This window comes from Poecilia mexicana, unplaced genomic scaffold, assembly GCF_051168715.1.
Source record: "Poecilia mexicana isolate PSO_F unplaced genomic scaffold, ASM5116871v1 scaffold_3, whole genome shotgun sequence".
NCBI classification, from domain to species: domain Eukaryota; kingdom Metazoa; phylum Chordata; class Actinopteri; order Cyprinodontiformes; family Poeciliidae; genus Poecilia; species Poecilia mexicana.
The window spans coordinates 8,587,998-8,602,114 of record NW_028263372.1 but is presented as its reverse complement, the minus strand read 5'-3'; the positions used below and the strand labels follow the sequence as shown (position 1 = coordinate 8,602,114).

Here is a 14,117-nt window from a genome sequence, read left to right as displayed (position 1 = left end):
ACAGGAGCAACGCTATTATGATTTCCTGAAGGCAAAGTTTCAGAAAGAGCAGGAGTTTTTAAAGAGACATAGTCCCAATTTCAAGGCATGAAATCAGGAAATAAAATATCTTTTAAGTCATATTTGATATATGAAGCATTTTTATAGCATCTAAAGTGACATAGATGCTTGATTATGCTATAAAATGGCCCTATGTACCTGGAAAACATAAAATTTCTCCTTTAATACAGAAATATGGGCTTTATAGAAAAAAAGTATGTTTAATATACTTGCTTAAAGGTTGCCATTTTCAAAAGTTACTTTTAATATGACAAAAGAGCCTCATAGCAACACATATTGTCACTTTCCTAAAATAATGGCCTAGGCCATTTTTTGCCAAAAGTGATTTTTTTTATTTTATTTTATTTCATTTTATTTATTTATTTTGCCTAAAACAGCTTTTGGAAGAAAAGAGAAAGTTTTTTTTTTTTTGTCAAAACCACTTTTGGCAAAAAATACTTAGAGCCATTATTTTAGAAAGGTGACTATGCTCTAATATGTTCAATATGACTGAACAGCGTTGAGCACATTGCACCTCCAGATGTCTGTAAAATACAGAATCTGCACGAAAAGAAGGGATGGAAAATATTTTGTTCCACTCATTTTCCAAATTTAAATGCAATTCCATAACTTCCAGACTTTCCACAAAGATGTACCAATGCAGTGTTTTTGTTTTGTTTTGTTATGCATTAATGGATTCAGAAATGCATTCTTCTTATAATTCAGGAGTCAGCGGATCCAGAAGAAGCAGCCCATCTGGTACCTGTTTGCTTGTTTGCAGCGCTCCAGCTCAGTCTTCGCTGTCCTCACATCAGCAGTCAGGCTGACTTTGTCCTGAGCCAGACTCCTGATCTCCTCCTGCAGGCTGGACATTTTTAGAAGCAACTGCTGCTTCTCGCTCTTATTTCTCCTCTCCTGCTCCTCCAGCTGTCTGAAAGTCAGGAGCAGATTTAAGCATTAAAGGATTTGCTCTGGTAAACAAATTTCAAGGGAAATGTTTACAGATTTTTCATAATATTCCAGTTGATATCTTTTTTTTTTTCATTTGGATCCTGTCTATTTAAAGTGCCGCAGTCTACAGAAAACAAACAAACAAACAAAACAAAACTATAATCAAACACGAAACCTTGAAAGGCTCATAGCTTTGGTAATTTTTTCATTTTCTTTGAGAGCGCTAATTTTTTCTTATTAATTTGCAGAACTCTGCTGGTTTTAATTACTCTCTTTCATGTTAAATAATTCATCCCCCTGCTGGTCTCCGTGGCAACTAAAATTGCAATGTTTTAGGTGCTTCTCTTGTTGGATTTCTTGAATCTTATCTTTTTTTTCTGCACCAAATTGTTTGTTTTGAAATATTGAAATGAACTAAACTGTACATTTATGAAAAAAAGTAATAAGGTGGAATCCACAATTGCACAATTCTCAATCAGACGAATGGAACAGAGTTGTTTTCATGCTGATTAATCATTTAAAGACGGTAATATTAATCAAAGCAAAGACTGTAGAAGCACCTTCTGAGTTTGCCTGCAATGCTGCAGTGCTCATCCCATGTGACGACATCCTTGAGGCGAGCCTGCAGCAGCTCGACCTCCTTCGTGCGTTTCTGTAAGTCCCGTCTGCTTCCTTCCAGGTCCTCCTGCAGACGCTCTTTCTCTTCCTCCAACATCATAAGCTGCTTAGACATTTTCAAGACTACAGAGAGAGGCAGAAGGGAAAGAAGTAGACAAAAAAACAAAAGATTGTTCAGTTTGGGATTTTATTTTACAACTTTCACATTGTTGTTTTTTTGGCTCATGAGAAATGTGTTTCAATTTACTCTAGCCCTTCTTCACAGTACCTTCAGATTGGTGTTTGCTGTGGTTGGCCTTGGCTTTTTCATGCTGAGCCTCCAGCTGACCAATCAGAGCCTGGTTCTCCTGCAAAACCAGAAGAGCTTGCTGCTGAATCATCTGGCTGCAGAGAGATTGGAGGAAGGTTTTTATTTAATTCCTCAGTTCTTTGGAGGTAAAACTGAAAATAAATATATCCAGTGCCTTGCAAAGTTATTTTGCACATTTCATGTTACAGCCACAAACCTCAATGCAGTTTTGATAGACCAACACAAAGTAGTGAATAATTGTGAAGTAGAAGGAAAATGATAGCTCCAATAATAATAATAATAATAATAAATACATATACAATAAAAAAGATTAGATTAATAGGAATAAATGAGTATTTTTGCAAAGTAATGCACTATTAACTAAGAGTAAATAATTTCAATGTCTTTTTTGACACATCTAGTAGTAAAGAGGTTTATATTAAACGTTTTACTTCAAACAGCACTTGATTTAATAATCAATTTGACATCTGCTCTTTAGCTTTCAAATTGGCCTCATTGTTCTGAAGATCAACATGTTGATAAAATTGTTTGGAAAAACTGTCTAATTTATGCAAACATATAATGAAGGATAAGTATAAAGATGATTGTGGAGGTTTTGCAATTTCTCTCCTTGTTATTCTGACTGACTAAACTAACAGCAAAAGGAAAGAAAGGAAAGAAAAAAAGGCACTTCATTTTTGTTTTTGTTTATCACCGGGATCAATTCTGATGACCCAGCACTTCTTACCAGTCCTTATGGTTGACCACATCCATCTCATCGTGGAGCTTCTTGTTTTCTTTCATCACATTGTCTACCTTTGCTCGCAGCTTGGTCATCTCCTCCTGCAGCAGGCAAACACACAGAAGAAACTTTTATTTGTGTGAAACAAACCTTGAAAATCGTGTAAACCAGGAAAATAAAACAGAAACCAAATAAAAAGAGAGCCCTTATTTTCTACATTTTTCTCAGTCATTGCTCCTCCCAGTAGAGACCGGGCCAATGTGGGTTTTTCCCCCTAAACTTTCATGTGTTTTATTGTGTCTGTTACTGGAGAATGTGAAGCTTTTTACACCTTTAGAGAGCTACTTGTAAACGTGGGAAGGAAAAAGAAAAAAAAACACAGAAAGGCATATGATCTGTAATAAAAATCAGTTGTACCTCAGTGGTTTGTAGAAGAGCTTCCTTCTCATTCATGTTGTCTTCATAGGCCAGCAGCAAAGGGCATAAATACTTCATGTCAACCTAAAAAGATATGGATGATGAAAGAAAATATGCTAAATATCCCGTTTATTTATGTCACATAGGAAAAAAAACACTTATTGTCCTCCTTGCCTCTATAACAGGAGCAAAAACTTAAACCTAGCAGAATCACAAAGAGATTTTTTTCTATACTAACCAGCCATGGAGGGGGAGAACCTGTGCTTGGTAAGCCTTTGATGTTGGAGCTCTAGATGAAATTCAGCCAAAGACAAAACAAAAAGTTAGTTATCATTTCTCCTTGAAGCTGTTACTAAAATGTATTATTGGATATACAGAATGATGCAACAACAAATGATGAAATTATCTTAGATGGAACCTTTTTAACTAGAAAGGTTCACATTGAGCTCACTAAAAGAATTCATGGTCCATATCAAAGAAGATGTTTATGCAGTAAAAACAAAAAAAAGTCAGTGGGATTTGCTAACTGTAACTGGTAATACGCTGCACAAACAATGTTTTACTTTTTGTGTCTTTCAGTTGAAACACTTAAGGAACACGTTCAGAAAGACGAGGAATACAGTACTGTGTTGCACTGGTCTAACACGACAGGCTTCCCAGCAAGCTTTTGCCAAACAATATTTTATATTCTATTCCGCATATTATTTAACTGCAAAGCTCTGTTTTGACTAAAGTTTTGCTTTGTGCTTTTGTCATAAAGTTCTTCCTCTGTCTTTATCCTATTTCTTTCTTTCTTTCTTTATTCTTTTGTAATGTAACGCTATTTTAAATCCACCCCCACCTTTATCTTTTCTTTTCACCTCCACTGTCACTAATGAGTCACTCACAAAGACATGCTGGTACAGAGGAAGCAAACAGTCAGAGATGAGCACAAGAAAACTCCTGATGTGAAAAAAAAAAAAACTCCATGAGGTAGTCATGATTAAAAGCACAGGTCTGCTTTCATCCGCTGGTTAAACGACACAGCGGCGCGGAGAGAAAGGAACGAAGAGCTGCAGACAGTTTACTGCAGGAAATCACATGGAAGAAGGGACAAGAAAACCTCCTGTCACTCAGCAGGGCTGCGGATCAAAAGGAAGACGCTGAATGTCTATCTGAAAAGCTTGATTAGAAAGGCGGCACAACGAAATGATGAAATAAACACAAAATATGATTAAATCATATGAGATTGCAAAACAAATATTTCCAGAAACGTACTGAAGTGAAACGTGTTGTCTCACAGGCATGGTTATTATACAAAGAGCATGTTTGATTAGAGCTACAGTTGGGTGATTTTTACTGAACTTGTTAGTTTGATTAGCTCTTGTTCTCAGCACATTGCTCACGTTGGTTGAGTTTTTCATACCTCTTGTTTGGACAGCGGTCTGAAGCGAGCTTGGTAGCGGCTCAGCTCCACGTTCAGACGGTGGACAGTCAGTTTCAGGGCATCGTTTTCGTCCACCAGCTCCTGCGCGTGTTGTCTCAGGCTCTGTAGCTCTGCCTGGCTGCCTGCTAGCACAGCATAGCAAGGTATTCAATATTATCGGTTCTCAGAATGACACAAAGGCATAATTAGGGCCAAAGTAGCTAGGGAAAAAAACAGAGGAGCAAATTTCTGCCAAAAAAACTCAGGAATTTTGACATTAATCTCAGAATTTTTTGAGAAAAAAACTTAGACATCTCTGAGTTCCTTAAGTTGAAAATTTGTAAGAAAAACCCAAATCTGAGAAATGTCTTTGAAAAAAAAATTTGCAAGAAAAACATATTTTAGAAAAAAACTTTGAAATTCTATGAAAATGTTCTACTTTTCAAGTCGACCTGAAATAAGTTTTTTTTTTAACCAGGAAATTACTTTTTTAATCTACAATGGCTCTAATAATCCATCATGATGTCTCAGTGATTCATTTATAAATCACAACGAAACAAGTGGAAGGATTCTTGGAAGACATTTTCTCAATACTGAATATATTTTCCAGGTGATTTTTCTGTTTGGTGTGTAATGAAATCATGGTAAAACTAGAACTTCTGTGTATTGAAGATTTATATTTTTTAACTTTAGAGTTCTTGTTGTTTTTTGTTTTTTTATTACACTTCACTAAACTTTCACTTATTTTTGCAAACCTCCAGAGGATCTGAGGTTTGAGGAGGCGTGGCTCTGACTGATCTCGCGCTCCAGGCGATCCAGCCTCTTTTCCAGCTGCTTGTCTTCGTGTATCGTCTTGGTCTTCCTCTGTTTCTGCAGCTCACTGTATCCTCGGTTGGTTTCTGGAGTCAAGTGGACGTTCTGTTTAGGCATTTTAGCACCACCAGCCCTTTTAGTGGTTGGGATGGGTGGCAGAGCTGAAATACAATAAGGACATCTCTAAAACAAATGCAGAATTTTTCTTTTAGTATAGTAATTTACCAGTTATCTTTCTGCTGAATGAACTAAGGAATGCATAAGAAAGCAGAGTACAAAACAAGAAAAGTTTCGGTTTGCCTGACTTTGTGGTAGATTGCCCTCTAGTGGATTAAGAACATAACACATGGTTGTTGGCTAATAACAACTGTAGTGCCTTGCAAAAGTCTTCGCCCACATTTTGTCACAAATGTTACTGTTTTATTTTTTCTGTTGTTTTGGATTGTATGTGACAGCTCAACAAAAAACATCAGAACAATTTTAAATGCTGGCAAAATTATACACTTTAGTATGTAGCTAACAACAGTTCATCCTACTTAATGTGAAACAGCCAGTTCTTCCTATTCATTTAGACAAATGAGTGTGAAACATCTATTTCCTACTGAAAGCTCAGTTTAAGGCAGAACAACAGAGGAACAAGAAAACAACAAGAAATCTCTGCTGGAAGTTTAATAACTGTTTGGTGGATAAAAGAAGATACATAAATAAAAATAAGAGAGGTAGAAGGTGATAGGAAACACATACATCGCACGTCTTCCTTGGGGTTTTCAGAGCTCTTTCTGAGAGTTTCTCTCCTCCTTCTGGCTTCTGGAGACTGGCCACTTGATTCCTCGGTGAGGTCTGGAAGGTATAAAGAAACGAGTGTAACGGCAGGAAAAATACACGTATGTGAGAGTGTTGCATTTGAGATCATGCATGGATCACTTTAACAACATGCACAGTAGAATATTGTAGGTCCTCATCATCTAACGCGTGGACACAGCTCAAGTAATAGCAAATATAATTTAGTTCTAATGACACCCGTTTAGTGTTGGAAAATTAGTCAAGTAAGTATAAGGAACATTTTAAATTAGTTTTGCCTCAAGACTATGAACTCCCACTGTTTTCTGTCCTTAAAAACATCAGCCTACAGTTTTGTTGCATTTTACTGTGATTTTAATGAAACTTGCATAAAGGTCAAAGATGTATGCTTTAAAATATCCAAAGTTCAGACTTCAAAGAAAACCAGATATCATCAGAAGATTCCTGATTGGTGCAACTGCAGTCGTTTTCTTCATGCTTTCTCATGCTGGTGATAAATGTTTCCATCACTTCTGTGCTACAATCATTTTATTCTGGAGCAGTTCTACTGAGTCTACATAAGCTACTATAATCCATCCATGTGTAGAGTAAAGTCAGTACCTGGAGATGGCACTCTCCCACCCGACATGTGAGCGGCCAGAGACAGAACGGCCTGGAAGAGAGACGGGTGAAACAGTAAGTCAGTCAGACAGATAGCAAGAGAGAGACAAATCTTTTTCTGTATGAACATATCAGAGCATACAGATTCTATAGCTCCACCAAAAACATATTTCGATGTTGTATAACACAGCAAATGTGTGCTTCCTTACCTCTGCTTCTAGAGGCAGGTCATGAACCGTTTCTGACACTCTAAGATCCTCTCGTCTGTCCAGAGTTTGATACACATGCTCGTCCGCATCACCCTGGTCACCAGCTGCATCTTGGTCGTCTTCCAGCTCTCCCTCGGAGTGGTCAGGAGACGACAGGTGTGGCCGGCTAGCCAAATCCTCCGACCATCTGTCTCTGTTGACGGTAAGGTGATTCGAAGACTGAAAATGACTGAAAACTTTCTCACTTTTTATGAACTCACTTTAATTCCAGGTGGAAAAGGCAGAATTTGGACTTTGATGCAAGTCCAGGAAGGAACTCTTTGTGGCTCACTAAATTTTATAGCCACAAAGGGATACTTTTCTGAAGACTGGACAGCAGTGCAGCTGTAGAGGAGAATTCACCTTGAGTAAAGCACACTGCTGCCGTTTGGCTCAGTTAGGAAGGATTCAGAATGATCTGTCTCAGAGAAGGACCTTGGCCGAGCGGGCGGGATGACCCACGTCTGTCCCGTCAGCGAGGAAGACAGGATAGCTGCAGCCAACGCTGATCTGTGGATGTGAACACAAATGTTGTGTAGCAAAAAGGCATAAACAATAAATACTGCTTGTGAAATTTGGCTCACTAAAGTCAGAAGATATCATTTTATAACTTACTGTAAAAGATAAATTAGTACCTCGGTTCAGCCCAATAAATAAGTTACAGGAACCCCATATTCTTACACTCACACTCTTGGTAAAGATGTTTTAAAAGCTCAGTTCTATATATCCTCCATTCTCTTCAGGTCATCCTGCAATGGTCTAATGGGGTTTCTGTCTGCAAGCTGATTATTGAAGTACCATACATTCAGGTTCTCAATGCCAGTAAAATATTTGGTGACATTTGCATGAAATGTGAAATTTCATGCAATTGGCCATGAAATTCATTAAGAAACTACAACTAGGCTGCAGGGTTTCCCCGTGTACCTTTTTTTTTTTTTACAACTTTATAGTTGGAGTTTAGGTATTGTTAATAACCTCTTCCAACAACAACACATAATTACATAGTGATACTTTCAAAATTCTTGTCAACTTCAAAAACTTTTTTTTAAACTCAAAAACACGGTAGACCGCTGGATGAATGCCTTAGTGCCCCTACCATCAGACATCATCATCTACTTTGGCTTTTTGCACACCTTTACCAGAGGGCCAACAATTGTGGAATCTCCCTTGAAGTTGAATATTGATTACAATAACATTTCAGTAATGACCGTACAAATGTAAAAGAAGAAAAGGGGGGCGGGGGGAGAGGCTTCGGGGAAAATAGTGTAAAATGTGAAAAGATGTTGAAGGTTGAAGGTGACAAAGGCAGCGTGTGAGGTACCTATGTCTCTCAGGTGAGGGGTCTGGGCTTTGTGGGGGAGGAGTACGAGGCACAGCGGCTTTAGGAGCGATGGAGGCGGCAGGGATCAAACCATGAGCTATGTGCTTCTACACAACACAACACATCAACAGGGGAGAGGTTACAGGGTCAGCCTGTCACACACGGACAATAACTCTGTTTTTGTACAGAGGTTCAAGACTTCGAAATAAAATAACAAATAATGTTATTTTATAGCAACAATGAAACTGGATGGTTGTTAGGGGAAGCTGTTATATGAGGAATGTAGATGAAATACACCAATGGCCAACCTTTTAGATTCATTTATTTGTAAAAAAAAAAAAAAAAAATTAATTAATTAATTAATTAATTAAAAAAATCAAAACTTACATTTATTATTTAATTTGTGTTGCTATTATTTAAAACCCCATATCATACACCGCAATTAATGTTTGAACAGCAACAACAATTTCAGGCATATGAATAAGTTTGCGTGGCGCTGTGAATACTCCCGCGACATGCTTTTAGCTGTTAAGTGCGCCATAATATTGTAAATGTCAGTTCAACACAAGATACGCTAAGTAACCCTAATAACATTATGCTAAAGCTAACACTACATGGCATATTAACCGAGTTAAACATTGGAAAGTGTTAATAAAAAAGAACTTACAAACTCCTTGTCTTTCTCTCGTCTGAAGTTGAATTTCATCATTATGAAAATGATTCACCTTTAGCTCTCTAACTTGACAAACAAAAAGCTTTTCTTTTACGCAAAGACTTTTCAAACTAATCGCCAAACTGCCTTGAAAACACCCAGCCGCTATCCTGTTCTTGTAATATGATTGACATTAGTTCTCTGTTCTTAGAAAACAGTCTACGACAACCAAGCTAACTAAATTAAAAGAAGATACTGATTTACCAGCCGCCGTATCTAGACGCTTAGCCATGGGAAACCACGTCTTTGCAAAAGAAGCGGTGATTGGTTTCCCTGCTCAAATTCAGCCAATCAGACACCGTTTTAAATTTCCTAGCAACGGTGTTTCCAACAACCAACAGACCTTCCACCAGGGGGCGTGTGTGTCCCATTAAATAAAAACAAAGCATGAGATCGGTTGGAACCTAGACAGTGCATGAAAGAAAGAAAGAAAGAAAGAAAGAAAGAAAGAAAGAAAGAAAGAAAGAAAGAAAGAAAGAAAGAAAGAAAGAAAGAAAGAAAGAAAGAAAGAAAGAAAGAAAGAAAGACCATTTTATACTTGATAATTTTTCATTTGTATTTTCTTATCTGGCGATAATTAACACATAATTATTTAGTTTGGAAAATCCAGTTTTTCTAAGTACCCCGTAGTCCTACAACCTACACCAAGTTGAGACCTCCAGTCTGTTTTAGCATTCAGTAAAATAGCATTATATTAGTTAATGTTTCAGATACAAACAGTACTGGTTCCACTGTCAGATTTCTTTCCACTTCAAATAAGAAAAACATCTTTTTATAAGTGAAAGTAGTTTTTAAATTAATACTCAAGAATTATTGACTTAAACAAGCTTACATATCTTGCTGAAAAGTGACTTTTCAGCACTTATTTCAATTGTTCAAAAATATACACTAAAAACTAGACAAAAATTCCTGACAAGATTTTATGTTTTTGCAGCGTGTAGCAGTCTGTTACAGTGGTTATGTGAAAGCCTCAGACTGAAAACACTTGGTTGTTGTTACAGTCTTGGATGCACATAGCCATTATTATGTCTTTATTTTCTTTTAATGACGCATCCCTCTTTGCACAGTCAGCTCTAGAACAGTCCCAAGAATAGCCAATTACAACGTATACCGTGTAGTTGTTGTTAGGAAGATATGGTGAATCCAAGATGCCACTCTTTATTTCACTTATCTAACACTAATCCTTGGAATTAAGTTACCAACCTGCTGACTGTTCATGGAGGCAAATTGAATCTGGAGCCTCAACCAAACTAGTGGTTGGTGACTTAAAGGAAGTAGGTCTCTGTGTCACATCATCTTTAAACCCAAGGGAAAACGTATTCAAAAGTATTTACATTTCTAGAAACTTGTCAACTCAACTTAAAAGGGCAGATAGATAGTGCCATTTTATTGCACAATTAAGTAACTATGTTAACTTCAGTTGGTAAAAAAATGACTTTCTAATTTAACGCCTGTCTATTTCAGAAAGTCACCACAACATTGCTCCTCTATTAACCCTTTAGCAATGTTTTTATTAGTGTTGCACTGTTATTCTGTTAAAAAATATTCATTTCTGGGCATGCTGTGGTGACACAGGGGCAAAGCACAACCCAGGTATGTAGGCCTTAGTGTTCGATGCAGCCGTCACAGACTCAAATCCCGACCTGATGACCTCTGCTGCATGTCCACTCCCTCGCTCATTACCCATTTCACTATCTAACCACTCTCAAATAAAGGCCACTAGAGACAATAAAACCTTAAATATACATTTCGTTTCCTCTTTGTATAAATGTAAAGATGGGCTCTTGCTTAAAATTTCTGTTACATTACACTGCTACAATAAAAGACTTGTTTTTTACCCTAAATGCTGGCATCACTTTATTCTGTATGTAGCTGATTTACATACTAAATAGACTATTTTTAAGCTTCAACTTAAATTTTGATTAATTTTTTTATACTAACAATGTGAAATGTTCAACAAGAAACAAACTTTCACTTGACAAAAAATCCCATTTAAGATTAGAGCACACATTACACCCAGCAACCAATTGTTAAGGGCATAAAAAGTTCAAATGAGTAAAATGTAATCACATGTTTCCTTCAGTCTGTGGAATGATGGATTAGGATGTCATGTGGTACTAACCTGACTTTAAAAAAAAAAAAAAAAAAACTGGTGAAATTTTTTAAAGAGGTGTGTGTTGACCAAACCTCATTCCAGACACAAAGCCAGACAAATACTTCAGAAAATTCACCTTACCCCCTTTTGTTTATTCTGTTTTATTTGAGTGAACACACATGACAAAGACCTAACAATCCAGCACAAAGTGCAGAACATGGAGAGACCAGAAAGCATTACAAGAAAAGGAGACCGAACCCTCTGCATACACACTAAGGCATTCAGTATCACCAGGCACTGCGGCGTTAACACACAAAAAAAAGCCAACATCCATACGAATTACTTCATTTAACATAGATGGCACCTTAAAACAGTGTTAGGTAAACACAGACAGTACCGAATATTACATAGGTTTATGAAAACATTTACAAATATACATGAGAAAAGCAAAAAAAAAGAAAAAAAAAAGGTAGAAGTAGACAATTTTTCCAAGGCTAATAAAATACATTCTTCCAAAAGACAGAAATCCACCAAGTAACAATTTAGAACTTGAACTAAACTTAAAAGGTAAATATATATTTATTTTTGTGGTTTTGAACAACATAAATAATTTGATTATCAAACGAATATGAGAATCTACTTTGTAGATAAAGAGATACAGTCCAACACTGCGGAGTGTCAGTAAAAAAAAAAAGTGAGTTGTTAGCGATAATGTTAAGGTGTGTGGCCACGGGCTTTGATCCGAGCCACTCTTGTTTGTCAGAGTGTGCGTCGCGAACATCAGTGTAACCACATCCTTCCCTTCTATTAACATAGACTCGACTACATACAGATTCACATTAACGAAGACTCACGGCTACAGCTTCCTACGAAAATATAAGATCGGTAAATGATTCGTCACAGGCGAGGAGGAATGTGGGGAGATAAAATACAAAGGTCTCTTTATTTACACTGCGTCCCAGACATGGCACGAAGCTCAAACACCATCTTTAAAGGCTGTCTCTCAAAATACCAAAAAAAAAAAAGAAGACAGTAACACAAAACTAAAGGTATGATTTAGCAGCTTATCGGATATTGCATTCTAAAAATATGAAATAAAAAAAAATCTCCCTAGGCTTAAGAAAAACTTCACAGCACTTTTAGTTTTCCCTCACTGATCAGCTGTGTGACGTTTTTTTAGTAACAATGTCCTTCATGTATGCAAGAATGCTGTGGACTTCTTAGACCACATTCTAATCACTGCCTTGCAAAAGCAGTAGATGCATGGGTGCGCTCACAAATTTTAGAGTTTTTGTTTGTGTGTGTGTGTCTTAAGATGAATGGTAACTGGAGTCGCACTGTGCTGTACATGCGCTGGCACGGAATAAAATGGTTTCTATTATTGCTGACGCTCTTAAGATGGGCAGCCTGTGTGTTGGTTTTTGGCACGCTTGTTGATTTTGTGCTGAAAACACCAAAGTGAGTGACAACTACTCCGTGCGGAAGTGCACCCGGCGCGGGTACAGCGGAGCACGTCCGGCCAATGACTCAGTGGAGGAAGTTGTCGTTGTTGTAAGCGCTGGAATTGGGGAACGTGGGGATGGGTTTGTTCCAGGAGAGCGCCCCCGAATGGTCGTCCGTGGGCAGGCTCAACGTGCTGGCGCTCTTCATCTTGTTCTTCAGGCCCCAGCTGAGGAACGACGACTTCTTGATGACCTTGCGGGTCTTGGAGGACTTGTCTTCATCGTTGTGGGCCAGGCAAATCATGGAGTAGGTCTTGGGCAGGTTTCCGCTGAAGGTGGCGCTCTTGGTAGGCTATGTAGACACGGGAAGTGTTTCTTATTAGCTACATGCTGCTTTTGTCAACAGTCTGAAATATGCGAATGTGCTGCGGTAATGTTATCTTCAACCAAGCATCATTTCTTTCAACGTTACATTTATGTGTAGTTTGTCCAACTGGTAAAAAAAAGATGCATTCACTTTTTGTGTTTTCACATGAATATTTTAAGAGTATCAATACATTTTCAACACAGTGAAAATATTTAATTCTGACATATGTCTCACAAGAGCCTCCTTAATTCTTTTTTTTTTTTTTTTTCTAGGAATTCGTCAGACATACCATGGGAGGGCTGTTGTCGATCACGCTGACCACCTGGATTTCAATCCCCTCCTCATCCACGTCTTTCAGAAGTCGCATCATGTCACTCACACCCATCCATTTGGTGTCTTTGTCACCCACGGCAACGATGTAGTCACCCTCTTTCAGTCCATCAGTCTTAAAAAGACATGAACGAGGCAAGAGTCAAACACTTGATTTTAAAGACGACGACATATTCACAGAGAATGTCTTAAAGGTCTATCATCTTGTTTCCTCCCCTAAGGCAGCTAAAGTCAGCAGACAGGTAAGAGTGTGTAATTTCCTGAGTAGGTCCACACCCACAGGCAGGAGTTGAACCGTTTCTGTCCAATTGCTTGATTTACATTCACAAAAGCTGGTTGATAACTCTGCAAAATCAGCTGCCTGAATAAAAAACAAAAGCCTTCTGAATGCTTTATTAAAGAGTTGCTAAGAGCTTGGCTTGGTAAAGCTTATGCCATACAACTAATCTCAGGCACGTGCAGAAGAGGGGCCTGGGGGTGCTTGAGCACCTGCCCCTTTTGCTCCTTGCCCCCAAGTGCCCTTTTGGTCTTTTTCTTTTTTCTTTTTTTTTGGTATTATTTCCTAAGCCCTCTTCTGACGCATAATAACATGTACTAAAATTATTTGTTTTTTTTGTTGAGTTTTTTTGTACAACATAATAAGCCGGTCACCTTGTTACTTTTGACCTTTTGCCCGACGCATGACGCAGTTGCCTCTCGCGCATTGAGATAAGGCGGCTAACTGAAGCTGAACGTAGCAAACGTTCCAGATTACAGAACAGATTTGGTGAATAAAAAAAAAAAGACGTTTTTGGTGAATAAAGTGGAGTAGACTTGCTACTTGTCAGATGACGGAAAACGTTGAAGTATCGTTTCTGCTTCAGCGGTTTAAGCAGAGAGGTAATGAAATACAACAGACACTGACAGGCCTCTGCGTCTGCCTTTCTC

The 14,117-nt window shown here is 37.9% G+C and overlaps 2 protein-coding genes across 3 annotated transcripts in view; both read right to left on the bottom strand.

Annotated features, from left to right (window-relative positions):
* Positions 1-9,736, bottom strand: part of cep89 (centrosomal protein 89) — a 44,498-nt gene extending 34,762 nt beyond the window's left edge. The window contains exons 1-14 of the mRNA XM_014983737.2: positions 8,912-9,736; positions 8,245-8,351; positions 7,287-7,433; positions 6,885-7,077; positions 6,676-6,727; positions 6,019-6,114; positions 5,217-5,435; positions 4,462-4,604; positions 3,295-3,345; positions 3,057-3,140; positions 2,646-2,740; positions 1,877-1,992; positions 1,551-1,731; positions 803-970 (exon numbers count right to left, since the gene is read on the bottom strand). Coding sequence (XP_014839223.2) covers positions 803-970; positions 1,551-1,731; positions 1,877-1,992; positions 2,646-2,740; positions 3,057-3,140; positions 3,295-3,345; positions 4,462-4,604; positions 5,217-5,435; positions 6,019-6,114; positions 6,676-6,727; positions 6,885-7,077; positions 7,287-7,433; positions 8,245-8,351; positions 8,912-8,953 — 1,694 coding nt within the window. The 5' untranslated portion in view covers positions 8,954-9,736. The remainder of the gene's footprint in view (positions 1-802; positions 971-1,550; positions 1,732-1,876; positions 1,993-2,645; positions 2,741-3,056; positions 3,141-3,294; positions 3,346-4,461; positions 4,605-5,216; positions 5,436-6,018; positions 6,115-6,675; positions 6,728-6,884; positions 7,078-7,286; positions 7,434-8,244; positions 8,352-8,911) is intronic.
* Positions 9,737-11,182: 1,446 nt separating this feature from the next.
* Positions 11,183-14,117, bottom strand: part of rhpn2 (rhophilin, Rho GTPase binding protein 2) — a 34,051-nt gene continuing 31,116 nt past the window's right edge. For both annotated transcript variants that reach the window (XM_014983735.2, XM_014983734.2), the window contains exons 14-15: positions 13,150-13,305; positions 11,183-12,845 (exon numbers count right to left, since the gene is read on the bottom strand). In XM_014983735.2, coding sequence (XP_014839221.2) covers positions 12,579-12,845; positions 13,150-13,305 — 423 coding nt within the window. In that variant the 3' untranslated portion in view covers positions 11,183-12,578. The remainder of the gene's footprint in view (positions 12,846-13,149; positions 13,306-14,117) is intronic.